Here is a 26,795-nt window from a genome sequence, read left to right as displayed (position 1 = left end):
TATTAAAAACAAAGTGCGAAAAAAAGACAGACAGTAAGACTCAGTAGGAAGGGCACCAGTGTTCTAAAGCCAAGTTCTGCAGTTCTGCCTTGGGTGCCTGGGTGCCTCTGTTGGTTAAGCATCAGCCTTCAGCTCAGGTCATGATTTGATTCCAGGATCCTGGGAAGGAGCTCCATGCACTGCTTCCTGCTCAGTGGAGAGAATCCCTCTCCCCACTGCTTGTGCTCTCCCCCAAATAAATAACATCTTTAAAATAAATGAATGAATGAATGAATGAATGAAGCCAAGTTCTGCCTCAACAGGCAGGAAATTTTTCACATCAGGAAAACTGTCTGGGGCCAGGTTGGGAGGGAGGTAAAAGTAGGGGCAGGGCACTGGGCAGGGCCAGTCACTGAAGCGAGGCCAAAGCCTAGAGGGAAGGAGCCAGTTCCTGGTGGCAAGCAGTTCAAACAGCTCCCTGCTACACCGGCCATGGTACTCCCTCTGGCCTGGCTCTCACGTTGCTGCCGTCGCCTCCTCCTGCCTTCCTGGCCTCTGGCCCCCCAGGGCTCCTGGAGGTGCTGCTCTCAGAGCCCCAAGGCAAGCACAGAACAAACCAGCTCCACATGCAGTGGGAAGATAAGGTCATCCCCAAGGGTAAGTGGCAGCAAGTGTGGGGGCAGATGGTAGGGGGGCAGGAGGGGGGAGGATTCCCTTTCATCTTGTGTCAGGGGCCTGCTCCAAGTAGATACCACCCCCACCCCCAGAGCTCTTGGCCTAGTTCCAACTTCCAGATCCCCAGCACCCTCCCCACCCCCACCCCTCTAGACCTCAGGGCTCCCTTTCCCCATAGCCCTCCCTTCTTGTGGAGTCCATGAAGTCCTTGAACAGGAATTTCCCCTAACAGTTAATTATTTCTTAGTGGGGGTAGGGACAGCCAGTCCTCTCCTCTGTATCCTTCCTTGTACAAGTCCATTTATAACCCCTGAGAAGGAAACTGCCCCCACCCCCCATCCAGGCTTATGCCTAAGACAGAAGCTTCCTTGGCTTCACAGCTGATGACCATGTTAATACAATAGGGTTCAAAGGTGAGGCAGACTGCCCCAAGCCTCAGCCCCCTGCCCTGGCTGATGCTTCCTCCCCTCTGCCCCCCCTCACTCAGGGTCCCCGGCCCCGCCCCACAGCTGAGCTGGCTCAGGCCGAGGAATTGCTGGAGCAGCAGCTGGAGCTGTACCAGGCCCTACTGGAAGGGCAAGAAGGGGCCTGGGAAGCCCAGGCCCTGGTGCTCAAGATCCAGAAGCTGAAGGAACAGATGAGGAGACACCGAGAGAGCTTAGGAGACGCCTAAGCTTCCCACCAGTTCCCACTTTACCTTCTAACACTGGAAACACTACATACCACCCACACTGGGCCTTTGGGTCAGAAACATCCCAGAAAAATGGAAGACACCTCCACAAAGGGCAGCAATTGGGAAGTAGCAGGGAGCCATGGCCTCTGCATTCTTAGTCACATTACCATTCCCTCTGACCCCTTGTCATCTGACCTGGGCCCCACAACAGGGCACACAGTCCTTATAGGAATATACACTGAACCATGGTCCAACCTCACCCCAAATCCAATAAAGGGATAGAACACTTACAGACACCACAGACGCATGTGTTTTTTAGTTTTGTTAAAAAAAATTTCAGAGAATTCCGGAAACAGGGGTTTAGGAGTGGTGGTGATGCAAAAGGGGGAAGCCATGGGGTGGGGGTGGGGGTTATCAGGGGTAGGTGGCAGTAGTGTCTCCTTCACCCCATGCCCACTGTCATCTCCTGAACAGGGACAGACTGTCACATTCCAAATAGGTGGGTGAGTCTTCTACCGCGTCTGTTCAACTGCAGAGAAAATGTGGCACAATTAGGACAAGACATGGACAAGGCAGGGACCTGCCCCCATGCATGCAGAGGTCTGTAGTTTGTGGGTGCACAGGATAGGATGGGAGTGAGGAAAGATAGAGGAGACTCTCAAGAGTTGAGGAGCCAGTTCCATGAGACCCATACTCACTGTAAGAGGAAATGTCTATCTCATCAGGCAGCTCACTAATATTGACTTCAAAGCGATCCTGCACATCATTGAGAATCTTGGCATCATTTTCATCTGACACAAACGTGATGGCCAAGCCCTTAGTGCCAAACCGACCTGCTCGGGCCACCTAGAAGGAGACAGAGGGTAGCACTGGGACAACTCCAAAGTAGGAAGATTAGCAAAAGGAGGGGTGAGACTATCAGGTATGAAGACAGCAAACCAGGGAGCAAGATGGGACACTGGGATGCCCACATGGGACTGGAGCTTACCCTATGCAGATAGGTGTCAGAATCCTCAGGCATGTCATAATTGAAGGCAATGTTCACCCGCTCAATATCCATGCCTCGGCCAAATAGGTTGGTAGCCACAAGAATTCGTCGTTGAAAATCTTTAAACTGCTGATACCGAGAAAGCCTTTGTGAGAAAGGAAATTAGAAAAATGTTGAGTCCCTTCTCTCAATGGTCTCTTTTCCTTCCCAAGGACACAAAACATCTTTCCATCTCTGACTCACCTCTCCTCCTGGGGCATCCCTCGGTGGATGGCAATGGCTGGAAAGTTCTGCTCCACTAGGAGCTGGGCCAGGGCAATGCAACGCTGCACAGACTTCACAAAGATCACCACCTGGGTGTGACAGTTAGGGGATGTGGGTCCATGTGGGATACGTGAGAGATTATGTATGAGAAGAGTATTCAGTAACTCCACTCTTCTAAAGAATTCCTCCTAATCCCCATCACATATTCCTCCTCTGTTCTAAATGTAACTTAAGCCTTTCTTACTCGGCTCCGCTTTTTCCTGAGCAGACATGCTGCAGAGAAGGTAAAGAGAGTAGTAACCAAAATTACCAGATAGAACGTAGCTAACAGTAAAAATGAGAAAGTGATAAAAATTAAAACTAAAGTCTGGAAAGATCATGACCAGTATTTCCTACTCATTAGAAACAAATATAAGCAATCTACATTAATTTCAGTAAGTTTTTTTGGTGCTAATAAATCCACACAACAGGTTAAGCGATGGGGCGTTTCTTCTCAATAAATAGCATGAGAAGAAACATTTAAAAACCTAACAAACCCAAAATATTTTGGAATCTTTACAAGCTTATGAAATCCCAAGAATTTTCTAAGAATTTTCTTTATTGAGCTTTTCTTTACAAAACACCTGGCTATGACAGCCATGGAACAGAAAAGCAGCTCTCACCTTGTTTAAGTTCTCATTTAAAAGAATTTCATTTAGTGGCGCCTGGGTGGCTCAGTGGGTTAAAGCCTCTGCTTTCTACTCAGGTCATGATCCCAGGGTCCTGGAATCGAGCCCCACATCAGGCTCTCTGCTCAGCAGGGAGCCTGCTTCCCCTTCTCTCTCTCTCTGCCTGCCTCTCTGCCTACTTGTGATCTCTGTCAAATAAATAAAATCTTTTAAAAAAAAGGGGGGGTGCCTGGGTGGCTCAGTGGGTTAAAGCCTCTGCGTTCAGCTCAGGTCATGATCTCAGGGTCCTGGGATCGAGTCCCGCATCAGGCTTTCTGCTCAGCACGGAGCCTGCTTCTCTCTCTCTGCCTGCCTCTCTGCCTACTTGTGATCTCTGTGTCAAATAAATAAATAAAACCTTTAAAAAAAAAAAAAGGAATTTCATTTAAAGGCAATTTCTCTACTATTCTCGCTCGTATCACATCACATCCTCAATAAATGGGTACTTAACCAGCTTTCTGCTACAGTTGGAGACGTGCTCATCCACCTACTGGACCTTGAACAACTGACCTGATTGAACTCAAGGACATCGAGAAGGTCAAAGAGCTTCCGGTTCTTCTCGTTGTCCTTCAGTTTCACGTAGTACTGCTGCAACCCATGCAGCGTCAGCTTCGTCTCATCATCCACGAAGATCTCCATTGGCTGGGGGGGAGGGGGGAGTAGGGGGTGGGGAACGGGAGGAGGGCAGAGTGGGGGGGTTAAACCTGGGGGGGTGGAGGAACTTGATCTCCAATACACCCCATGGGGGGATGGGGAGAAGAGAAAACTGAAAATCCCACCATACCCCCAAAAATACCCCCATTTTAATGTGGTCTCTTCCACATTAGCTCTAAATTTTCTCCCTATCAGAGATGAGTTTTAAGACTGCCCAACCTCAACCAGGCATGGGAAGGGAACTTTCCAAAAAGGAAAAGGAGCAGTGGGACCACCCATTGGCAAGATGCCATTACCTCAATGGGAGGTGCCAGAGTAAAGAAAATGGGAGATGATCCCCAAAGGGAGAATGTGATCTAAATGCCTGGGTACTGGTGGGACAGAGTGACTTGAGGTCAGAGTTAACTCAGAGATGGTTGTAAAAATACAGAGGAAGACAAGGATTGCTTCATTAGAGCATTCTCTTAACTAAGAGAATGAGGAGGCGTCTGCGTGGCTCAGTGGATTAAGCATCTGCCTTCATTCAACTCAGGTCATGAACTGAGAGTCCTTGGTTCAAGCCCCTCATTACGCTCCCTCCTCAATGGGGAGTGTTTCTCCCTCCCCCTCTGCCCCTCCACCTGCTTATGCTTTCTCAGATAAATCTTAAAAAAAAAAAAAAACAACTAAAAAAAAAAAAAAAAAAAAAAAAAACAACTAAGAAAATCAGATCCACATCAGGAGGATGGGTATCTTCAGATCAGAATGCTACAATGGACGGTCTCAAAAATGCCATGAAAGAGAAGCAAAGGTTACTCAAGATGAGTAACAACTTGCCCTCAGACTACACGGGAATAGTTCAGATGGCACTGGTCTCTGAACTAAGAGTCAAACCAACTAGAGTATTACAGGGATGGTACCATTAAATGGTGTTAAGAAACAATTTCAGAGCAGCAAACACATATTCATCTGCGCGCACACATGCGCACACGTACACACACACACACACACACACACACACACACAACCCTTGAAGGGGAGGAAGGCAACATAAAAAAAATATAAATTGACACAAGAATCAACTCCTGAGTCCAAGTTTCCTAGCACTCTTCACAAACCTGGGGACATAATTAACATGAACACCCAGGGTCCAAGATTTTAGGAAAGGAAGTGTGGCACAGGAGAAAACCAGAAGCCCAATCCCAGAAAGCAGGCTAGGACAGGCAGGCTTTTCAAAAAGTTCCATGGCCTCCTTCAAATCTAATCCTAGCCCCAAGTATAGCTAAAGACAGTTAACACCCCCATGGGAAGGAGCAGTATAGGATGGGGAAAGAATACACTGCACTGTGTATACAACAGGCCCCATCTAGCCCCAAACCCTGACACCCACCTGGTCACATCCAAGTGGAGCTCCTCACTTTACCTTTCCCATATCCCTCTCCTCTGAGCATTAAAAAATTGTTTTAAAAAAGAAAAAAAAAAATCTACCCCCCCTTTTAGGACACCCCTCCCCCCAACACATATGGGGGGAAACAGGGAGCACGGCACGCCTTGGATTCAGGAAAAAAACCGGGAACGGAAAAAGAGGCTGGTTTGGTCCTCAGCTTCCTGGTCAGGTTTCCCCGCGGCCTCCGCTGCCGCCATCCACCGCTGGGTGCCGTCCGCATTTCCCCCGCCGCTCCACGGTGCTTCTCTGCTGCCGGCTCACATCAACCGAGACTCCGGATGGGTGCGAGGAGGTGTGGACAGGAAGGAGTAAGGGATCGGGGACTGAGGTGCCAAAGGCCCCCACCCCTGGAGGTGGGGAGGGAGCGGATTCATTTGTGCTGTTTGCTCTTCTTCTGGACATGCCCTGCAATCTGTCTGTCCCTCTCTTGCTCTCCTGCCACCGGGAGGTTATGAGTTTTGGGAAGCAGAAGGCTCCAACTGTCTGCTCGATGCCACTTTGAGGGTGCGTGGCTGTAAAGGGCTATGTAGGAGACGATGGGTGGGTGGGTAGGGCAGAATATTCTGCCCTCCCCCAAAAAGAAAGAGGTTCAAAAATGCTGTGATGAAAAAAAAAAAAAGGTCGAACACTACCCGCTCTCAAGTTAACCCGACCAAGTCTTCCGGAGTTTCCCTGGCGCCCGCGCAGACCCTAACACTAGCTGTCTCTGCCTCTGTGTCTCTTCAAGGAGTCATCACTCCCAGATGGGCACGTGCCCCCTTCTTGGTACTTGAAGGACAAGGGAGTCTGGAGGAAGAGGGCGCGGAAGGGGAGGAGGCAGTGGGCAGGGAGTGGAGGAAGAGAAGGTAGAAGGGTATTTACGTCTTGCATGAACTTGCGGCAGACAGGACGGATCTCTTTGCTCAAGGTAGCACTGAACATCATGACCTGCTTCTCATGGGGGGTCATGCGAAAAATTTCCTGGACATCCCGACGCATGTCTACAAAAGAAAGGAAAAAAATCATAGAAGAAAAGAAGCATTATGTCATAGATAAAGACGAGAGACAGCCTCCCCAGTGAGGTGAAGACTGCTGGAAAAGGGTAAGCAAGATTCATTTCACAAAAAGACTGGTCTCAGGTGCTCTATTCACTTGAACCACCATAAAATCACATCCACTGCAATAACACAATGAAATCTGAAATAAAGACTTGGGATCAGATTCCAGCTTTGTTTTAACCAAGCAATAGTTTTTTTTAAATGGTTATTTTAACCAGCCAAACGGATAATGAAACCCTGAATCTCGCAATTATGATATGGAGATGAAGCCCACCGCAGAGGCTCACAGGCCCAAAACCCTTGAAAAATGCTTTACAAGGCCCTTCTCCCTTTCTCCCCTTGCCCAACTTTTCACAAATACTGCACACCTAATTACATTGTAGCTGTCAGAGTCCATTCCATGCTTCCTCTGGGTCGTACTTTCTATCCAGCCAGGCAAGTGAGATCCCTCTACCTGAAGCCCACCTTATAGGTCACCATCTGTAACAGCCAGAGATGATCTGGAATGACTTATCCCTGGGGCTATGTCCATCCCCACCGTCTCATGTATCAAATGTGGGTTCTTAAAGGTGATTTGCCTTTCTTGTGGCATATTGGATTACAGAAAATCCCATAAACTCTCCACATTAATCTTAGGTCTAAAGATCTATTCAGCTATAAATTCTGATACATGCTGTGCAGGGGATGCGAGAAAGTAAACAGTTTTCCTCTTTCAGTTTATTATCCCCCCAAATACTCCCAATGAGAAGCTAAAAAGGAAAGAACAGTGGTGTGACTAATGTCTAAGATCAGCAGTCACTCCTCTCAAAGAAAAAGAAACCTCCATCACAGAAGGGAAGGACAAAACACACTTCCCCTTGATCACCAAGGTTGCTTAAAAAGCCTAAGAAAAACCAAGAGGGGAGCCAGAGCCATCAGTCATGGGTGATAGATTAAGAGTCGTCCTGGCACTGAAGTGCTCCTGTAGCAAATAAACATCATCTGGCTCTGAAGGGCAACTCCCAGATCACTAGCCCTACCCAGCGTTGCCACTCACCGAGCTGTTCAAGCATCTTATCACATTCATCCAAGATAAAGTGTTTAATGTGTTTGAGATTGAGGCTCTTATTTCGAGCCAGGGCGAGGATGCGGCCAGGGGTCCCCACAACAATATGCGGGCAGTTCTTCTTCAGCACCTCTTCATCCTTCTTGATAGACAGACCACCAAAAAACACCGCGACCTGTATTAACCCAGGAGAAAACAGTGTCTCACAAGCAAGGAAAGAGTCCACTCTCCCCACAGTTTCCATCCTTTCAATCTAAATGAATTCTTAGAACATCTCAAAGCTACAAGGAATGTTAAACATCACCCAATCTAAAATTCTTATTATGATGCCCAAACACTGAAGCTAAGAAACAAAAGTGACTTGCCCAAAGTTATATGGCTAATGAGAGCAGTCAGGACTAGCATTTTCTTCTAACTTAATCTAATAATCTTCCCTCCCCTGATTCTGTGGCAAGACTTCATTCTAAGAATGAGGATAGCAAGGGCATCTGGCTGGTAAAGCATGTTGACTCTTGATCTCAGGGATGAGTTTGAGCCCCACATTGGGTGTAAATTATAAACAAACTTCAAAAAAAAAAAAAAAGGCTAACAAAAAATCACCAGAGCAAGGTATCACAAAACACTAATGATGGAACATCAAGTTTTTCCTAACTAAACTCAGATTTTTCTTTTTCTTTCTCTCTTTTTTGAAAGTAGACTCCATACCCAGTGTACAGCCCAATGTAGGGTGTGAACTCACAACCCAGGAATCAAAACCTGAACCAAGATCAAGACTCTGAAGCTCAACTGGCCAAACACCCCGGAGCCTCTGAACTCAGATTTTTAAATGCCTTTTTGCATCAACCTTATGAAATTACTGATTCAACATAAACATATTATTCCACATTAAAAACATAAAGGAAGGGCGGCTGGGTGGCTCAGTGGGTTGAAGCCTCCGCCTTCGGCTCGGGTCATGATCCCGGAGTCCTGGGATCAAGCCCCACATAGGGTTGGCTCTCTGCTCAGCAGGGAGCCTGCTTCCCTTCCTCCCTCTCTGCCTGCCTCTCTGCCTAATTGTGATCTCTGCCTGCCAAATAAATAAAATATTTAAAAATAAAAACGTAAGAGGAATATCTGTTGTGGATCTGAGCCTTAATACAGTATCAAATGACACCAGAAACTGCTTTCTAGTTTCAAAGAAAGAAAAATTAATCACAGGATGAGACTGTCACAAAAAACTAAAATCACTAATTACAGGACAACCGAGTTTGCAACAGGATATACACAGCATTATCAACTCAAAACTTCTTGCCAAAAATGTTTAACTTCAATTAGTCAAGCTTTCAAATATGTATTTCAGTTAAAGGAAATTAGAAAGAAAGAACTTAAACAACACCATTAAGGGAGTAACCAGACAATCCAGACGTAGGCTATTCTGTAGAACCAGCCCAACCTCAAACAAGTCACTTTAGCACAATTTTATTTATTTTTTTTTAAAGATTTTATTTATTTTTTTGACAGAGATCACAAGTAGGCAGAGAGGAGGCAGAGAGAGGGGGCGGGGGAAGCAGGCTCCCTGCTGAGCAGAGCGCCTGATGTGGGGCTTGATCCCAATACCCTGGGATCATGACCTAAGCCAAAAGGCAGAGGCTTTAACCCACTGAGCCACCCAGGCGCCCACTTTAGCACAATTTTAAACAAAAGTAAGAAAACATCATGACAATTTGTATTCAGTCTTAACACAAAAAATATTCTCTTTTGGGGCATCCGGCTGGCTAAGTTGAAGAGCATCCAACTCTTGATCTCTGGGTTTTGAGTTTGAGCCCCACCCTGGGTGTACAGATTACTAAAAAAAAAAAAAAAAACTTAAAAAAATTCTTTTAGGGGCGCCTGGGTGGCTCAGTGGGTTAAAGCCTCTGCCTTAAGCTCAGGTCATGATCCCAGAGTCCTGGGATCGAGTCCCAAATCAGGCGCTCTGCTCAGCAGGGAGCCTGCTTCCTCCCCTCTCTCTCTGCAGTGCCTCTCTGCCTACTTGTGATCTGCCTGTCAAATAAATAAATAAAATCTTAAAAAAAAAAATTCTTTTAAGCCACATAAACTAGTAAGCTAGGCCTATAGAGGAGGAAGTGCAATCCTTGCTCACTAATGAGCCCAACAATAAATGTTTCAATAATCATAACAATGGAAACTTCTCTGGTTTTCAACTTTTTAGAATCAACCAGTAACAAGACGACCTGGTGGAAGGACAACGATCGGACAACGTAAAAACCGAAATATGCGTCACACACACATGGCGTTTAAATTATATTTAAGGAATTAAAATTAATTTTCATGTAACAAAAGAATAACGTAAACCAACCACTCTTTCATGAAAAAAATCAAAAACATCTGGAATTTGATAAAAAGAGAAGAGCGACTAATATTGGTGTCACAGAACCATTAGAGAAAAAGGAAAAAAAAGTTAACTAACCATTACCTTCTGTGAAGTGAGATTACAGATAGGAGAACACAAATCTTTTCATTACGAGGCCGCCTACATTACTCCAGCATGTTTAGCCCACACAGATATTATTGCTACTTTGGCTTTTAATGCTACTTTTTGTTTAGTTTAAGACTAGTTTAGCTCAGTCAGTTAAGCACCTGACCTCCACTCAGGTCATGATCCTGGGGTCCTGGGATTGAACCTTATGTGAGGCTCCCTGCTCAGAGGGGAGTCTGCCTCTCCCTCAGCCCACCATTGGCTCATGCATGCTCGCTCTCTCAAATAAACTAAATCTCTTAAAAAAAAAATGACTATTTTTAGGTTAGGACTAGGAACTCAACACATGAAGTAATGATTAACAGGAGAAAATCCCAATAATCCAAACAAAAGCACTCTTCACCACATCCTAGCAGACAGTAGGAAGTTATACACATCAGTGCTTCTCAAACTCCCAATTACTCAGAGATCTTGTTAGAATGCATAATAAAAAAAAAAAAAAGAATGCATATTCATACCCAGTAGGTCTGGGGTGGTACCCACATAATCTGCATTTTCATCCGAACTATGGGCTTGGGAACCACACTATGAAAACCAAGATTACATATGGAAAACCCAACTCTATTCTGTTGTAGCCCCCAAACATCTTTCAATTTTCTGCCATTTTAAAGAATCCTCAAAATTCACACACCACACTAGAGATATTCTGGAGCTTCCAGCCTTCTCTTGGTAAAAACCAAAGCAAACTAGAGCTTCTCCAAGATTAGAACATAGCAAACAGAGGCGCCTGGGTGGCTCAGTGAGTTAAAGCCTCTGCCTTCGGCTCAGGTCATGATCCCGGGGTTCTGGGATGGAGCCCCACATCAGGCTCTCTGCTCGGCAGGGAGCCTGCTTCCTCCTCTCTGTCTCTGCCTGCCTCTCTGCATACTTGTGATCTCTGTCAAATAAATAAATAAAATCTTTAAAAAAAAAAAAAAGAACATAGCAAACATCTCAAAATTACAATGCGTATTCAAAAGTGAACCCTATAATGTAAATCTCTTGCACACCAAAGTCTGCAGAAACCTACCAGCTATTATTACCTGTACATGACTTTCACATAAAGGTAATTTAACAAACTGTGGACATGAAGACTGCTAGTCTACAAGTCTTCAATGCCTTCAAAGCCCCACACCTCACCCTCCCAGGTCTCTTTACCCTGGCTTACCTTGACATTGGGCATGTATTTAGAGAAGCGCTCATACTCCTTGCTGATCTGAAAAGCCAACTCCCGAGTGTGACACATCACCAGCACAGACACCTGGGGCCGGGTGAGTAGATGGAGACAAACAATATATCCCTTTACTACGCCCTCTGGGGAAGCAAACCATCACAAAAGCACATCTGACAGTTCATAAATAACTTCAATTCCGAGATCTAAACCACTAACCCCATCATTACTATGTAATATCCCCTATGGCCATCAAAGGTGACAGAAATCATCTTAGCAACAAACTCTGGAATGCATCACAGGGCTAAGAGAAAACACCCTTCTCAAATATTTCTAACCAAAATGTCCTCCACAGCACTCTCCCCAAGTATACCTGTCCAGTAACTGGCTCCAGCTGCTGCAGTGTGGCCAGCACAAACACCGCTGTCTTCCCCATGCCTGACTTGGCCTGGCACAGGACGTCCATTCCCAGAATGGCCTGAGGGATGCACTCATGCTGGACTACAAATAGGGGAGAAAAAATAAATAAATTAGATTTCAGTATCCAGATAACTCCACCACTTTTTTTTCACCATGCCAAGCCTATTTCTCACCATTCAATTTCTTTTTTTTTCTTTTCAAAGATTTTATTCATTTATTTGACAGACAGATCACAAGCAGGCAGAGAGGCAGGCAGAGAGAGAGAGGAGGAAGCAGGCTCCCTGCTCAGCAGAGAGCCCGATGCGGGGGCCGATCCCAGGACCCCGGGATCATGACCTGAGCCGAAGGCAGAGGCTTTAACCCACTGAGCCACCCAGGTGCCCCTCACCACTCAATTTCTTAAATGGTTATCAATTTCCAGACCCTTTCTACCTCTCTTCTCCCTCAATCAAATTCATCCCAAAAGCAGGCCTTCCTAGTTCCTTCTTGCTTTAGCCTCCAACTCCAGCGCCCCCTCCTCCATCCTGCTAAAAACCCTCTTGCACCTACCAACAGCTCACTTTTAGTGCTCCTGACTCTGTCCCTATCCTCCTTAACCTGTAAAAATCTAGGACAGGAGTGCCTGCCCCAGGCCATTTCTCCTACTCAGCTTGCCACGCCTTAGGCCACAGAACCCAGCAACTCTGAAGGGCTTGGTAGCTGACCCAGAAGCCACCCACTTTAGATCAGCCATCAAGGTTTCCAGAGACCAGAGTTGGCCTGGCCCAACAGAGAGGGACTAAAGGTCCAACCAGCTTCTCTCTGGACATTCAAAATTAGAAACCTAAATGACAAAATTAAAAAAAAAAAAAAAAAAAAAACAAGTAAACAAGAAGAATAAACCAGTCACAAGGACAAACGGAAGTCCCGGAAGTCCCGTTAAGTTGCTTTTCAAGTATCATATATGGAAAAACAATCTATATAAATCTTTCCTACTGCTAAAATAATTTTTGACCCTTTATTTCCTGATCCAGCCTAAAGTATGTATCACCTGAGAGATTGTTTAACACACCTGTTTCTTGTATCCTTAGGGAGCCTAATGAATATACCAGAAAGAAAATTTACCTTCTGATGGATGCTCAAAGCCACAGTCAACAATGGCCCGGAGCAACTCTGGCTTCAGCAGGAAGTCACGAAAGCCAGAGCTGTGGATGGAGACATAGGAGCCCTTGACATCCTTCTTGGCAGGGGCCTCAGCCCCATCTCCCCCAGCTGCTGTCTCCACCTCATCTTCTTCATAGTCCAAAAGCTCATTGTCCACATCGTTCTCTGCCATAACTGGGCCGGCAGGGGGAGAAGGGGAGGGGTCTCTGGATGGGTTCACACAGAGTAAGTGAAAACAAGAAAGGAAAGTGGGGGCTTGAGCAACAGTTTAAAAAAAAAAACCAACCGTAGTTTGTGATAGAAGAGCTAGGGAAAAAACAGATGGAAGACTTATTAGTCACAAACAAAGCCTTCACCACCTCTTTCCCATCCCCACACTCTTCCCACTTTCCCTAACGTACGACACCTTTACCTGGGGAAAAAAACTAAGAGGACCACAAAACATAAAAGCAAGAACAAACATAACACAGTGGCCCCAAGTGATGTGGTTAAGACACAAATTCCCAAAAAAGATAAGGATCAGAGTAGCGTAAACCAGGAAGTAGGAAGGCGAGAACCAGCATATGAATTCCTGATCTGTAACAGTAATGAAGAAAACAGAAAATGAAAAGCAAAATACGAGACAGGAATGGAGAATGGAGAGAACAAGATAATGAGAAATCCTTAAAGATCCTCAAAGGAACTCTGCGTTTTCCCTATAATCTCCCTAACAAAGCAGCCATCAGTCAAGGGTGATAGATAAAGGTCATCATTGCAGAAAGCGCTCACTTCTCAAAATAAAAACATCACGTGGCTGCCATCTACCTCCCACTCCTCAGTAACCTCCTTCTGGTGCATAAGAAATCCCTGTGTGATTGACGGGGATGGGGGGGTGTAAGAGAAATGGCTCAGCCAGAAAAGTATTCATCTCTTCCCCATACAATGAGAAGCAAGAACTATTTGAGAGAGACGCTCGCTCCAGCTTTAACAGAAACCGTAGCAAGAGGTCTCACATCACCCTTGCGTTACTCCTCACGTGAGACTCCCTTCCGATAATCACACAATGACACCGTGCATAAACATGCGGAACATGTTCCAAACAAAAGTTCGTAAGTCCAGATGAGAAAAGTCCAACTGGGCCCAGAAACCGGCTTCTCCTCTTATTCCCCACCTTGGGCCATCAAGAGGACCCAGAGAGAAAAGGTGAAAAGAGCCCCGCCCTCCGCAAATGCCCGGGACCAGAGAACACCTAGCGCCGCCTCCCACCATCGCCAGGGCCTCCGATAAACAAGGAGCGCAGCAAAGGAGCAGTAAGCAAAAGAAACACAATGGCGCTGGGGCCACCATCTTGGATTGGGCCCCCTAGCATCCCTACCTCTTCCCCGCCCCCGACACTCTTAGAGCTCGGAAAAGGAATGCAGGCAGTAGAAATAATGACCCAGCTAGGCCCCAGGGACCAGACCATAGCCTGTGGAACGGGTATCAGGAGTCCACTGGACAGGATGACCGCAAAGAAACGCAGATGGAGGCGGATGATACTGAAGGCCAAAGCTTACCTGAGCAAGGCGAGCGCATATGGCGGCAGCAACAGCGACGAAAGAGGGAATCTGCCTTCACTTCCGGCTCTCGGCTTCCCTCATCCCCGGGCCTCCCGCCTTCTCGGCTGCAAGCGCGCAGGCGCAAGAGAACGGAAGACGATCTTTCCAGAGTCAATCGTTCCGCGCGCGGTGGGGTTGCCTTTAGAAAATGCCTGTGTGGATTGTTCTTTTTTTTAAGCCACTTCTAATTCCTCCGCTACTGCAAGTAACAAAAGACATTAAGGAAACTAGCATCATCTCCCGCTGTTACCTTTTTTCTCTTATCCCCGTCTACTCCACGTCCCTCACCTCTTCCCTTAGGTTCTTGCCGGGCCGGTCTTCTCTCTAGGCACCTCTCCGTGGGCGCCCCGCTCAGTGGAACAGGATGGCGCGGACTGAGAGTTCCCACGGGGTCCTTGGCTCGGTAGTCAAGGTGACCCGGGTGCGTCTGCGCTATAGCTAGTCTGACCCCAGCTGAGGGGTAGGAACAACCTGAAGCGCGCTCATGGGTCCTCACCCTACCTTTTTTCTCAGGGGTGGAGACGGTGAGTGGCATTTGCCCAAAATAAGGGTTACACAACATCCCACAAATATTGTTAACTCGACCAGAATGTCCTTAGCCCCGCTTCCAGCAGCCCCATTGTTCAGCTTGAATTTTTTCCTGAATGAAACCTTTAATATCCCAGTCTTTGATAATGCCTCAGAAGTCAGATGTGATGTCAAAAATGACAGCAAACGTTTGGCTCTTTACCTGTTATCACAGTTAATTGTTTAGCACTAAGGAATAGGTATCCTTATTCCCATTTTATAACAAGCAAACAAATAAAGCAACATGTCCAAAGTAACAAAGCTAGTGAGGTGACAGAACCAGGATACAAATACATTTTATTTCGGGGACGCCTGGGTGGCTCAGTGGGTTAAAGCCTCTGCCTTTGGCTCAGGTCATGATCCCAGAGTCCTGGATCGAGCCCCACGTTCTGGCTCTCTGCTCAGCAGGGAGCCTGCTTCCTCCTCTCTCTCCCTGCCTGCCTCTCTGACTAGTTGGAATCTCTGTTTATCAAATAAATAAATAAAATCTTTAAAAAAAATACATTTTATTTCTATTGTATCCTGCCTCCCTGTTTGAGTCTGGTTAATAATTACACTGTGGATTACCTCATTGGTTCAAATCTTTCATTTGGTGAAGCAGGCAGTGCTTTCTGTGGCTGAGAGATAACAGTGATTCAAGGATGGTGCCCTTCTAGGCAGTTTTTCCGACCCTAAGTATTCCAAGTTTTGGGGCACCTAGGTGGCACAGTCTGTTAAGCGTCTGCCTTTGGCTCAGTTCATGATCCCAGGGTTGTGGGCTCCAGTCCTGCATCAGGCTCCCTGCTCAAGCTTCTCTCTCTCCCTCTGACCCTCCCTGCTATGAATGTTCTCTCTCACTCTGCTCTCTCTCAAATAAATAAATAATCTTTTTTTTTTTTTTAAGGAAAGAAAGAAAAAGAAAGCAAGATAAGGGACAAAGAGTGCTTGTTCCTACACCAGCTTTTTTCTATAGCTGCCATCTATAGTTCTCAGGTTCCCGACAAGTAACCACGTACGTTTCTCACTTTAGAGAAATAACACACTAGCACCTTTTGTTTTTCCAACAAATTTCAAAGAACAGCCCTTTTGGGCATTTGGAGAATATGTAAATAAGGAACAAGAGAGTGACTGAAAATGAGAAATGCTGAAGCAAAAGGAAGCTGTTTCACACACCAGTTGATTTGCCCATAGTTCTTTTATTGACACTTTCTCATTGTTACAAAGGGAAGGATATTGAGGATGCAGAAAGGAAAGCCATGCATACAAGGGAACATAGCACCACTTTAGGTCTCAGGAAGCAGTGAGCATCTGATGGGCCTTTGGGGAAATCGGAAAAGGGGAAACCCAATAAAGACATAACATAACTTAGAGACAAAAAGACAAAGAAATTCAACATCTTCCTGGAATCACAGTAGAGAGGCTAAATGAGATCTTCATTACTTTTCAGGGATCATAAAGCTCTGGGGGAAAAGAGGCAGAAAGATCTTCAGAGAATTATTAGGTTCACAGAATGAACAAGTAGAATTAGAAAGCCATTGACAAATATGAGGAAACAGCTGTGTTTAGGTTTTGGCAGGTGGGCAGGGAGTAGTAAAAATGCCATAAAACAGCCATTTATTGAATCACAGCTACTATATGCCAAAAACCATGCTAGGCTTTTAACAGAGTGATCCCTAATCATTGCAGCAACCCTATAAGGTAGGTAACGTCGTCGTCATCGTCGTCGTCGTCATTATTTCAGTCCTGTAGAGGACACTGGACTACAGGTTGTCCTGTCCCAGCAAGTGGCAGGGACCTCAGTGTGCCAGGCTCTGAAACCAAAGTGTTTCCACATCCTGACTTCTCCACACTACAAATTTTAAGAGGAGTTGGGTGAGGGTGACTTGGGAGTTTACAAGGTCCCAGTGAAGGTTAAAGAACAATAAGGAGATTCAGATCTGAACAGAATAACTTCTAAATTTCACAGAATTATTGGATCTTGCCCCTATAATTTCCAGGGAATGGAGAGAAAGTGGGAAAGAAGCAGCGAAGATGGTGGGAGGTAATTTTGATTGGGGAATTTCTTTGAGAAAGGGAAATGGAAGGGAACATTCAGGCCCTACAGTGGATCCTAGACAGCAATCCGGTAGTTGGGGTGGACCTGGGGCCTGACGTCGCAAACCATGCCAAGAAGTTGGGCCAGGACGCGTTCTCGGTTTCTCTGCTGAGAGCTCTGCATGCCCTGCACCTGGCGTCTTGTAGCCTGTTCCACCTCAGCTGACAGGTTCCCCTGGGAGCCCATGGCCTGGGGGGATTGGGAAAGGGATAGAAGAGAGAAAGGCAAAAGCAGAAACAGAGAAAGAAGGGTCCAGGCAGGTGGAGAGGAAGATCCTGGAGCAAGGCCAGGAAGAAAAGCCCTTGTCAAAACCACCCCCATCCCATGGAAATAGCCAGACACCAAAGAAAGCAACACAATTCTCCTTCCTTTGAGACTTGACATGCAACTTCATCCTAAAACAGACTGTAAAACCCCCACTACCTCACTATATGTGACCATAAAACTCTACCTTCCACCCCAAATGACATTATACTCCACAGAGATGGTGGCAATTCCCCCCAAAAGCTGTACAAGTTTTTCAAATGTCTCAGATTCTCTTCATTATCACATGTCTTTATCAATAACATGGCCCCTGCTAAGGGTCCCCTTCAGCCCTTTACCACCTTATTTTCTTGTAGAATCACCCTGTCCACACCTTATCAGATACACCCACCAACTTGCACACTGGGGTCCCTTCACAACTGTCCCACAACTCACCGTCTGCTGCTTGCTCTGAAATTCCTGTTCTCGCTCTCTACGGTACTGCTCCACCTCCATCTGTGCCTCCTCCTTTGCCTGCTTCAGACGCCGGGCCTTCCCTGGAAGCAGAAGAAAGGACAGAGGGTGGGGGTAGACCCCCTCACAAAACATGATAGTAGTGGTCATTGCTTTCCAGAAAGTTTTTCTGCCAACCAGGTGCTAGATTCTAACACCCACCCATTTCTTTCCTCCTAATTTCTTTCCTCCTAATCAGCCATCCCAGCCCCAGCTTTCTCCCCACCAACCTTGGATTTTCCCAGGGACTGGAAGGTTTATTGCCCACCCCCCCAATTTTCTTTCCAGACTCCTAAGGGAGAGTAGAGGAGACTCACTCTTTCTGGCATCTGCCACCTTCTCAGCCGCCCGCTTCTCGGCTTGCAGAAGCTGCTGGATACCCTGGGACTGACTGGCCATTTCTGTCGTTATGGCTGATGATGTTTTGGATGCTACCAAGGTACCAGATGGCTCCCCCCAACCCCACCCCCAACACACACACACACATACACCGCCTACTTCTCTTCCACCAGCTCCTTGCTGCAGTCCTCCACTACCCCTGGGTCTTAGTGCTCCCCTTTTCTGCTCAGCCTTCCGCACCGGTGTCTCCCCCAAACTGATCCTCCCATTGATGGCTGGCCTCTTCTCCCAGGTCTACACTGGCAGTACCCAAAAGGACCACCTGGGAGCAGCAGAGACAAGGCCCAAAGCTGTCTGGCACCATCGCAGCAGGTGCAGGGTTTTCCCTGTCGGAACGTCCAGGAGTGGGGGCAGGACCAGAGAGGAGTGAGAAGGAGACACAGAGGGGCTGAAAATGGACTGAGAAGGTAAGGAAGTCAACATGTGTCGCGTATTGGGAGAAGAGGATGGTGGGTTTCCCTGAATTCTTCCTACTTCTCTTCCCCTCTTTTTCTCTTCCTCCCGTTTCCATCTCCCTTTATCTTTCCCAAGTCTAAATTTCTGCATCCATTTCATTTGCCTTCTCCTACAGTTGTTTCTTTATGTCTTTACACGTCTTTTTAAATCTAGCCCTATTCTTGGCCTCGTCGTGGTTTTAGTTGTGGTTTTCCATTTTCACTATGATTTTTAATCCTTTTTATCTCCCCTGTTTTCTCTCTCTCTTATCTTCTATCTCTGAACCGTCTCCTCTCTCTTCCCGGTTCGGGGAGGAGAGAATAAATATTTAAATCTGCCTTTTTACTCTCGCATGCTGGTCTCCTTTTCCTCGTTTGTCGTCCAGTCTTCCGGTTTCAGGCGGACCCTTTATCCTAAATTCCCAAGTTCCCCACCCGAGCCCAGACTGAGGAAACACACACACACACACCGCCCCCTCGGAGAGAGAGAGACGACATCCGGTAACGCGTTCATTTCCGCCCTTTACCTGCGTCTCGGCTTGCGCCATTTCCGCCAGCCTAGAGTGTCTCCGCCCTTCCCGCTTCCCTTCCTCGGAGCGTCTTAAATACAGGCCTCGGGCCTACAGCTCTGGGGGTACTTGGGGTGGGGGGCAGGTCTGATGAGTAACCCCTCCCCCCAGGTCCCAGAGGGAGAAGCCTCCACATCTGTCTGCCGGGTACATCATATTCCATTTCTAGATCATTATTTGAAACTATTTGTGACTTTTAAATTCAGATTTCTGTTGATAAATTATCCCCATCATTCTTTATTTGTCTTTTTCAAAGTCTCCTATTAAAAATTATCTGGGCTAATGAGCCTCAAAGCAATTACCCTTTCTCAAATCTTACGTTAAAAAATCTGTGACCCAAGCCCCCTTCAAAAATTTTTTCAAACCTAGCATCTGGCTGAGGGATGAGAGTTAGGAGAGGCCTCATCTCTTGCTAAAGATGTAGGAAGAAGGCGGGCCAAAGGGAGGAACAAGAGGGGATGTCAGGGGCGGCGGGGGAGGGACCAGGCCAGGCTGGGGCCCTGACAGCTGCCTTTTTTTCCTTCTTCCTCAGCCCAAGACTTCCATGGCCTCCACTTCCCACCGCCAACGCCGAGAGCGTCGCTTCCGTCGTTACTTGTCTGCAGGACGGCTGGTCCGGGCCCAGGCCCTCCTCCAGCGACACCCAGGCCTCGATGTAGACGCTGGGCAACCCCCACCACTGCACCGGGCCTGTGCCCGCCATGATGCCCCTGCCCTGTGCCTGCTGCTTCGGCTTGGGGCTGACCCTGCCCACCAGGACCGCCACGGGGACACGGCGCTGCACGCTGCTGCCCGCCAGGGCCCTGATGGTGAGTTTTCCTGGTGGGGAACAAGGTGTGATGTATTGTGTATTGTGTGATGACACAATATGTAATTAGAGCAACTGGCATGTGATTAGCACACAATAGATATTGGCCAGTAGTGTTCCTGTTAAACAGATCCATACTCCGTTCACTGTCCTCTCTGCAACTCAAAAACACTAAGAGCCAAACATTTTTCACCAGACTCGTTTGGTGAGAAAAACTAACCTGAACTAAAGCGAGACTGTGAGTCGTTTTCATCCTACAGATGTCAATGTTCATACATTTCTCCACAGAAACATTCATGTGTTTGGTTATTGGAGGTGCCCAGGCCCTCCCCAGCTACTGAATATACAGTGTATGTACTTTCAGATCAGATCTACCAAATCCCAAAAACATCTGAGTTCTGAAAAACCTTTGACACTGAGGGTTTCAGATGGGGACCTATTGACAATGGACACAGCTCTGTAGAGGTAGCAGCCCTTAGGAAGATAAAACCCTCTGGCAATTTTCGCCTGCTAGAGATTTTCCTTCTAAAGTAAGAACAGTAGAGGAAAATCCCTAGGTTGGAATGAACAACCCAGTTTGATTGCTACTATTACCATCTTCTAGCTCCCCAGCAGAAACCCCTCTTACCCCCAAAACTTTCCCCATATAGGGGGGGAAAAAAACACCTTTTCTTTAATTCCCTTTAATATAGTAAGATAGGCTGGCATATTCAGATTTTTAAAAAACCAAAAACTTAAAACGAGGAGGTTTGCAAAATGTAGGCATCTAATTTGACAGCTGACGTTAAACATGGCAAGAGAGCAGAGAACCCTGTGGCGGATTTCAGACCTCCTCCAAGTTCAGACTCTACCACCTACATGCTGTGTACCAGGGACATGCAGCTTAACTTCCATGAGCCCAATTTTAATCTCTTTTTTTAATTATTATTTTTTATTTTTTAACTTGCCTCTCTAAATGGAAGTTGTGACAAGTAAATGAGGCAAGCACTTGGTACAGGTTTGGCACCCACCAGATGAAAAGTATTGTTATTTTTATTCTTATATTACCCAATTATGGCTTTTTGAGTAATAAAAATCTCTTTCGTAGTAGGATCTTCCTTCATTATATTGACATCTAAGAAGCGTATGAGATCGATACTATTATCCAATTACAGATGAGGAAATTAGGGTCTTGAAGGTTCAGGAACTTCCTGAAATATCCTAACCAACAGGTTGTCTTCCTAAGGGGGGCCTGCCCTCAGTTCCCAACCAAGCCCTGGTATCTTCTCAGGCCTTACTTCTTCTGTTCCCTGACAGCCCTGCCACCAGGTGGCCTTATGGCTCTTCGGTAGAGTGGCCCATTTCATTCCGTTTGGAGCTGCTTTAGAGACCATTAGGTCTTAAAATGCAAATACATTCTTTGAACAGATGAAATGACCCAGGATCCCCTGAGGAAAGGGAGGTTTTCCCCCATTCCCAAATTAGGTGCAAGGGGTGAGGCAGTTCCTGCTGGATTGACTGGGCTATGTGGTCACAACCAATGAGATGCCAACGAATGGCTTTTGGTAACTTCCTTTTGGGACCCGTCACCTCCTGGGGAAGTGGTCTTATGTGTCAAAGACCCTCGTATAAACATACATTAGTCAGACAATAACCATTCTCTACACACAACAAGAACTAGTGAACACTAAGAAACAATAGGTCATTTTCTCACAGTCTTTGCAAAAAGAAGAAAGTCCAAAGGCAGCCTGGTGGTTTTTTTTTTTTTTAATGTCACATTGAGTGCACTTCTACTCTGTGCCAGCACAGTACCAGACCTCTACCATCCGCTACTCACTTTGAGCTGCACAGTAGGAGTAAGCTGTGGCCCTGTTTTGCAGATAGCTGAGCTGTCTGGTTTATGTTCCGTTTGCCTTTCCAGCCTTTCCTACCATAGCACAACCACAAACCTGCAGCTCCAGCTACGTAGCTCTGTCTTCAGTGACCCCAAACGTGTTTTTCACAAGACTGCCTGTCTCTTACCTGTTGCCTTCCCATCCATCTGATTTTTACTTTGCTAAGTTATCCTCCCTTCCCAGCCCAACATAAGCCCTGCCTCCTCCTTGAAGCCCTCTTTGACCCCCGACCCCGCCTTATCTTTTCTTCCTCCATGCCTCAATCATCACTCAATATAAGCTTCCAATATTGGTGTCTTTCAAAAATGTGTTGTGCCAGTTAGTGTGAACATCCCTTTAAGGTAGAAATCACGTCTCAAAATGGAGAGGGAAAGAGCAGTGCTTCTGTCACTAAGGCAAAGTACATGTTTACTTCAGATTTTTTTTCATACATATTTTTCTTAATATAAAAGTACACCACACTAATTAAAGAACACTGGGAAATCAATCTGTACTGCTAAATTGATTATAAAGGTGGCATTTCAAATCACCAGAGGGCAGCGAGCTATTTAATAAACAACCTTGAAGTATTTGGCCCATCTGAGGAACAGTCCTACCTCATACCTGACTCAGAAGTATAGCTGCTTAAAGATCTAAGTGTGACAGGAAGGGCTCATACCAAATTCATGGGAGGAGTTTCCTCTGGGGAGGGGAATAAAATTTAGAAGGCAGCATCAGAGAAATCTTTAGTTTTATCTATGATAGTTTATTTCTTGAAGACAAAATAATGTTGCAAAAATTACAGAACAGTAACATACCTTGTGGGAGGAATAGGAGTGCTTATTGTACTATACTTTTTACATTTTTTTAAAGACTTTATTTATTTATCTGAGAGAGATAGAGCACAAGCAGGGGGAGCAGTTGGCAGAGGGAGAAGCAGGCTCCCCACTGAGCAGGGAGCCCTGTACAGGGCTTGACCCCAGGACCACGATCCAAGCATAAGGCAGATGCTTAACCAACTGAGCCACCCAGGTGCCCCTACGTTTTTTTAGATAAATAAAAAGATAATAGAAAAAACCACAAGAGGATATTTTTATAATCTTAGAGGGGAGAAAGCCTTTCTAAGGATGCAGTAAAGCCAAAGGCTATAAAAGAAAATATTGATATGGATTTAACTACATAAAAACTTTTCAAAGATGGGAGAAATTATTTACAAATACTTGACACAAGGGGGTGATATCTATAATATATAAAGAATTCTCGTGTCTACATATATAATATCTAGGAGAAAAGTAGGCAGAGAATATGAACAGGTCATTCACAAATGAAGTAAAGAGCCAGGGGCGCCTGGCTGGCTCAGTCACCAGAGCTTGTGACTCTTACTCAGGGTCGTGAGTAGAGATTACTTAAAAATAAAATCTTTTTTAAAAAGAAAGAAAGAAAGAAAAAGCCAAGGAACATATAAAGTACAGTAAATTTCATTAATAAGATCGTTTTTTTCATATATCAGATGAGCGAAATTAAAAGGATTGGTTGATGATACTCAATCTTGGTAAAGGACAACACAGGCATTCTTATATTCTCTGTAGGAGTATATGTTGGCACAAATTTGAGAGCAGTTTGGTAAAATCGCTCATGTCCTTTGACTCAGAAATTCCACTTCTGATAATCTACCCCACAGAAATACTGTAAGGAGTCTACAAAGACATATGTAGGAGGCTGAACATTTTTGAAAACAAAGTCTATTGACTGGGCGTGGGGAGATGTTTGTTTCATACGCATAGCGGAACACTACATGGTCATAAAAAAGAATGAGGTAGAGTGTGTACGCTCCTGTGGAAAAGTACGAATGAGATGGTAGGTGAAAAAAGCAAGTTGCCAAACAAAACATATAGCATGATGACATCTCTGAAAAAAAGTCATCCTGTGTATGCATTTGTACCCAGACAGGACCGGAAGGGACCACAGCAAACTGTTAACAGTGATTAAATGTATTCTTCGTTCTTTAAAAAGAAAATTTTCTCATTAGTTATATCCCTTTCACATTGAAACATTAACCAGGGGTGCCTGGGTGGCTTAGTCAAGCATCTGCCCTCGGCTCAGGTCATGATCCCAGGGTCCTGGGAGGGAGCCCCACATCAGGCTCCCTGTTCAGTGGGAAGCCTGCTTCTCCCTGTCCCACTCCCCCTGCTCCTGTTCCCTCTCTCGCTGTCTCTCTCTGCCAAGTAAATAATAAAATCTTTTTTAAATTTTTAAATAAATAAAATAAAATATTAACCAAATAAGATTGGAGGACAGCCATCCATAGTCTTACCACCCAGAGAATAGAGTTTTTACATATTTTTTTCTAGTCTGTCTTTTTTTTCAACCATAGGATTTGGCCTCTTCTTTTACACAGTTGTGGTTGAATCCTATGTATAGTTTTATAGCCAGCTTTTTCCACACACGAACATTTTTAGGGGTTATTGAATATTCTGTACCATATTTTACTTACCATGTTTTATAGTCCTTAAAATCCACGAATTTAAAAACCTGTGCAAGCCTGAACACGCACCTATCCTCGTACCTGCTGTGAACTGTAGTGGGGAGTAAGCAGTTGAAAGACAGGACAAGGTATTTGCTGGGTGGGACAGGTGGAGAGGGCTGGTGACAGGTCACATCAGTGGTAAAGAGAAGGGCCCCTCCTCCTCTCATCCTGTTGGGGTTTAAGCTGGGCAGCACGCAAGTGTACCAAGAGATGATGGGTGGCGGGCGATGGGCCTTGGCCAGCCAAGGTGGGCCCATTGTGCTATCCTACCTTCCTACCTTCCTGGCAGTGACAGGATAACCCTTCCCTTGTCCCATCCTTTTGCCAGGTGGCCAGTACTTGGCAGCACCACAAAGTAAAGATTTAAGGACTGGCCGCCTATTTCCTCCTGCCCTAAGGAGAGAAAGTAGGTCCACAGGAAGGGAGGGTGCCTCACTCACCTTCCTCTGTCCCAGGAGTGAAAGAAGTGCTTGGTGGCCATAGGCAGTAGGCTGGGCCAGGGGTAGAGTGCCAGGCTGGCCATAAAGTGGGCAGCATGGACTTCAGCTGATGCTAGAGTGGATGCAGTGAGGTCAGGGCTCAGGAAAAAGGAAGAGGAGAGTTCAGGAACATCAGTCCTTCTTTTTACCCCCACCCTCCTGTCAGCCAGCGCCTGGGTGGGACCCTCTATCTCAGCCCCTTTCTCCTGCCCTAGATCAGTAGTCAATTTGGAAAGAGCTTGCTTTGCTGCTGAGAACATTTTTGTGGCTTAAACTTGTTGCTGGTGTAGACCCTCTACCTCCCCACCCCTCTCCCAGAATGCACTGTATGAGGTTGGCTGAGAGAAATTCCCCTCCCTGAAAACATTTATTTTACTCAGTTTTATTGAAAAGTGATATGAAATGGTTCCTGTTATTTATTTATATATTTATAATGGCGCAGAGTAAAATGTTCAGTTATTTTACCGGTCTGAATTATAGCTTTGGGTCAGAAACACAGTAAGAGTTGTAAAGTGACAATATTTTCAAACCAAAAATGAAATACATAGTTAGAGGTTTTTGACATTGCCCAGGGTGTCTGGAGGCAGGCTGGAAAATGTCATTTAACACAGTAGAACTCCTAGGACACTAAAATAGTTTGTAGGGACTCGGATCAGAATATTTGCTTCTCACGCATGTGGTAAACTATCAGTAAATATTTGTCAGTGACAGTGATTTCCTAATACCCAGGAGGCTTCTGTGTGGGCAACCATTTCCATTGCTGTAGGACCAAGGGAGTGAGTGACCAGCAGGATTCAAGATGGCAGCCGTGTCAAGGAATGGGAGTCCCAGCTAATTTCTGCTCACTGCTCTCCCACCAACAGCCTACACGGACTTCTTCCTGCCACTGCTGAGTCGCTGCCCTTCTGCTATGGGAATAAAGAATAAGGATGGGGAGACCCCTGGGCAAATTTTGGGCTGGGGACCCCCCTGGGATTCTGCTGAAGAGGAGGAAGAGGACGAGGCCTCTAAGGAGCGGGAATGGAGGCAGAAGCTGCGGGGAGAGCTGGAGGATGAGTGGCAAGAGGTCATTGGGAGATTTGAAGGTGAGGAATCCATTCCCATCCACAGCTGCCCTTCTTCCCCTTGACTGCTTTTCCTGTACCCACCGCATGCATGTTCTGCTGGCCTTCTCTACCCCCTTCCTCTATACTGCCCTCCCCTCTTGCCTGTCACCTCCTCAACAGCATTTCCCGGCCCCCATCCTGCCCTCCCAAACAGATGATGCCTCCCATGAGACCCAGGAGCCCGAGTCCTTCTCTGCCTGGTCAGAGCGCCTGGCCCGGGAGCATGCACAGAAGCACCAGCAGCAGCAGCTCGAGGCAGAGGGAGCCTGCCGACCCCCACGGGCTGAGGGCTCCAGTCACAGCTGGCAACAGCAGGAGGAGGAGCAGCGGCTCTTCCGAGAGCGAGCCCGGGCCAAGGAGGAAGAACTGCGTGAGAGCCGAGCCAAGAGGGCACAGGAGGCTCGTGGGGACCGAGGGCCAGAGCCAGCCAGGGCTGGGCCCAGGGCAGAACACCCAAGAGGAGCAGGGAGGGGTAGCCTCTGGCGCTTTGGCGATGTGCCCTGGCCTTGCCCTGGGGGAGGGGACCCGGAAGCCATGGCTGCAGCCCTGGTGGCCAGGGGCCCCCCCTTGGAGGAGCAGGGGGCCCTGAGAAGGTACTTGAGGGTCCAGCAGGTCCGCTGGCACCCTGACCGCTTCCTGCAGCGATTCCGAAGCCAGATTGAGACCTGGGAGCTGGGCCGCGTGATGGGGGCTGTGACGGCCCTTTCTCAAGCCCTGAACCGCCATGCAGAGGCCCTCAAGTGACCCCAGGGAAAGAGTGAGAAACTGCAGGGAGTGCAGCCTTAGAGGCAGGGCAGTAGTGAGGGGAAGGTCAGGTATGGGGACGACAAGGAAGAGGCTGATGCTATGCAGCAAAGGATATGGGGTGGGAGCAAAACTTGTAACGAGTGGGAGTGGGGAGGATATGGGCCACCACCACTGCTCCTTGACTCCTCCATTTCCTAATAAGACCTGGTTCCACATCTCA

The 26,795-nt window shown here is 46.6% G+C and overlaps 4 protein-coding genes across 14 annotated transcripts; 2 read left to right on the top strand and 2 right to left on the bottom strand.

The window, feature by feature from the left end:
- Positions 1–471: 471 nt before the first annotated feature.
- MCCD1 (mitochondrial coiled-coil domain 1) lies at positions 472–1,327 on the top strand (the record flags this gene model as incomplete). The annotated part of the gene is made up of 2 exons (XM_080807057.1): positions 472–636; positions 1,142–1,327. 2 exons carry the CDS (start codon positions 472–474, stop codon positions 1,325–1,327), a joined length of 351 nt encoding a protein of 116 aa, XP_080663183.1.
- Positions 1,328–1,619: 292 nt separating this feature from the next.
- Positions 1,620–14,773, bottom strand: DDX39B (DExD-box helicase 39B). 9 transcript variants are annotated; one of them, XM_080805450.1, is made up of 12 exons: positions 14,545–14,773; positions 14,215–14,455; positions 12,641–12,853; positions 11,490–11,617; positions 11,114–11,206; positions 7,440–7,623; positions 6,228–6,346; positions 3,797–3,928; positions 2,559–2,668; positions 2,316–2,460; positions 2,026–2,173; positions 1,620–1,856 (listed from the first exon to the last, which is right to left on the bottom strand). In XM_080805450.1, exons 2-12 carry the CDS (start codon positions 14,231–14,233, stop codon positions 1,840–1,842), a joined length of 1,308 nt encoding a protein of 435 aa, XP_080661576.1. In that variant the 5' UTR covers positions 14,234–14,455; positions 14,545–14,773; the 3' UTR covers positions 1,620–1,839. The 9 variants fall into 9 exon arrangements, with proteins under 9 accessions (XP_080661576.1, XP_080661577.1, XP_080661580.1 ...); XM_080805451.1 differs by having other exon boundaries at positions 12,641–12,985; positions 14,545–14,633; XM_080805454.1 differs by having other exon boundaries at positions 12,641–12,885; positions 14,545–14,633.
- A 1,207-nt stretch (positions 14,774–15,980) lies between these two features.
- Positions 15,981–18,139, bottom strand: ATP6V1G2 (ATPase H+ transporting V1 subunit G2). Of its 2 annotated transcripts, none has more exons than XM_080807155.1 (3): positions 17,971–18,139; positions 17,597–17,697; positions 15,981–17,086 (listed from the first exon to the last, which is right to left on the bottom strand). In XM_080807155.1, the coding sequence occupies exons 1-3, from the start codon at positions 18,050–18,052 to the stop codon at positions 16,913–16,915; spliced, it is 357 nt and encodes a 118-aa protein (XP_080663281.1). In that variant the 5' UTR covers positions 18,053–18,139; the 3' UTR covers positions 15,981–16,912. The 2 variants fall into 2 exon arrangements, with proteins under 2 accessions (XP_080663281.1, XP_080663282.1); XM_080807156.1 differs by having other exon boundaries at positions 15,981–16,651; positions 17,971–18,126.
- A 197-nt stretch (positions 18,140–18,336) lies between these two features.
- Positions 18,337–26,795, top strand: NFKBIL1 (NFKB inhibitor like 1). Of its 2 annotated transcripts, none has more exons than XM_080807152.1 (4): positions 18,337–18,459; positions 19,588–19,864; positions 25,586–25,807; positions 25,983–26,795. In XM_080807152.1, exons 2-4 carry the CDS (start codon positions 19,600–19,602, stop codon positions 26,570–26,572), a joined length of 1,077 nt encoding a protein of 358 aa, XP_080663278.1. In that variant the 5' UTR covers positions 18,337–18,459; positions 19,588–19,599; the 3' UTR covers positions 26,573–26,795. The 2 variants fall into 2 exon arrangements, with proteins under 2 accessions (XP_080663278.1, XP_080663277.1); XM_080807151.1 differs by lacking the exon at positions 18,337–18,459 and adding an exon at positions 19,066–19,202.

This window comes from Martes martes (assembly GCF_963455335.1).
Source record: "Martes martes genome assembly, chromosome: 6".
Lineage (NCBI taxonomy): Eukaryota > Metazoa > Chordata > Mammalia > Carnivora > Mustelidae > Martes > Martes martes.
The sequence above is the reverse complement of the archived record's forward strand: the minus strand, read 5'-3'. Positions and strand labels throughout refer to the sequence as shown.

Coding starts and splice junctions, on each gene's coding strand:
- DDX39B (XM_080805450.1), bottom strand. Junction 11,207..11,489: donor TGGAGCCAGTTACTGGACAG/GTATACTTGGGG, acceptor ACCCGGCCCCAG/GTGTCTGTGCTGGTGATGTG. Junction 2,174..2,315: donor CTGACACCTATCTGCATAGG/GTAAGCTCCAGT, acceptor GTCTCCTTCTAG/GTGGCCCGAGCAGGTCGGTT.
- ATP6V1G2 (XM_080807155.1), bottom strand. CDS start 18,052: ATGGCCAGTCAGTCCCAGGGTATCCAGCAGCTTCTGCAAGCCGAGAAG. Junction 17,698..17,970: donor GGTGGCAGATGCCAGAAAGA/GTGAGTCTCCTC, acceptor TTCTGCTTCCAG/GGAAGGCCCGGCGTCTGAAG. Junction 17,087..17,596: donor TTCAGAGCAAGCAGCAGACG/GTGAGTTGTGGG, acceptor CAATCCCCCCAG/GCCATGGGCTCCCAGGGGAA.
- NFKBIL1 (XM_080807151.1), top strand. CDS start 19,146: ATGAGTAACCCCTCCCCCCAGGTCCCAGAGGGAGAAGCCTCCACATCT. Junction 19,865..25,585: donor TGCCCGCCAGGGCCCTGATG/GTGAGTTTTCCT, acceptor TCCCACCAACAG/CCTACACGGACTTCTTCCTG. Junction 25,808..25,982: donor GGTCATTGGGAGATTTGAAG/GTGAGGAATCCA, acceptor CCTCCCAAACAG/ATGATGCCTCCCATGAGACC.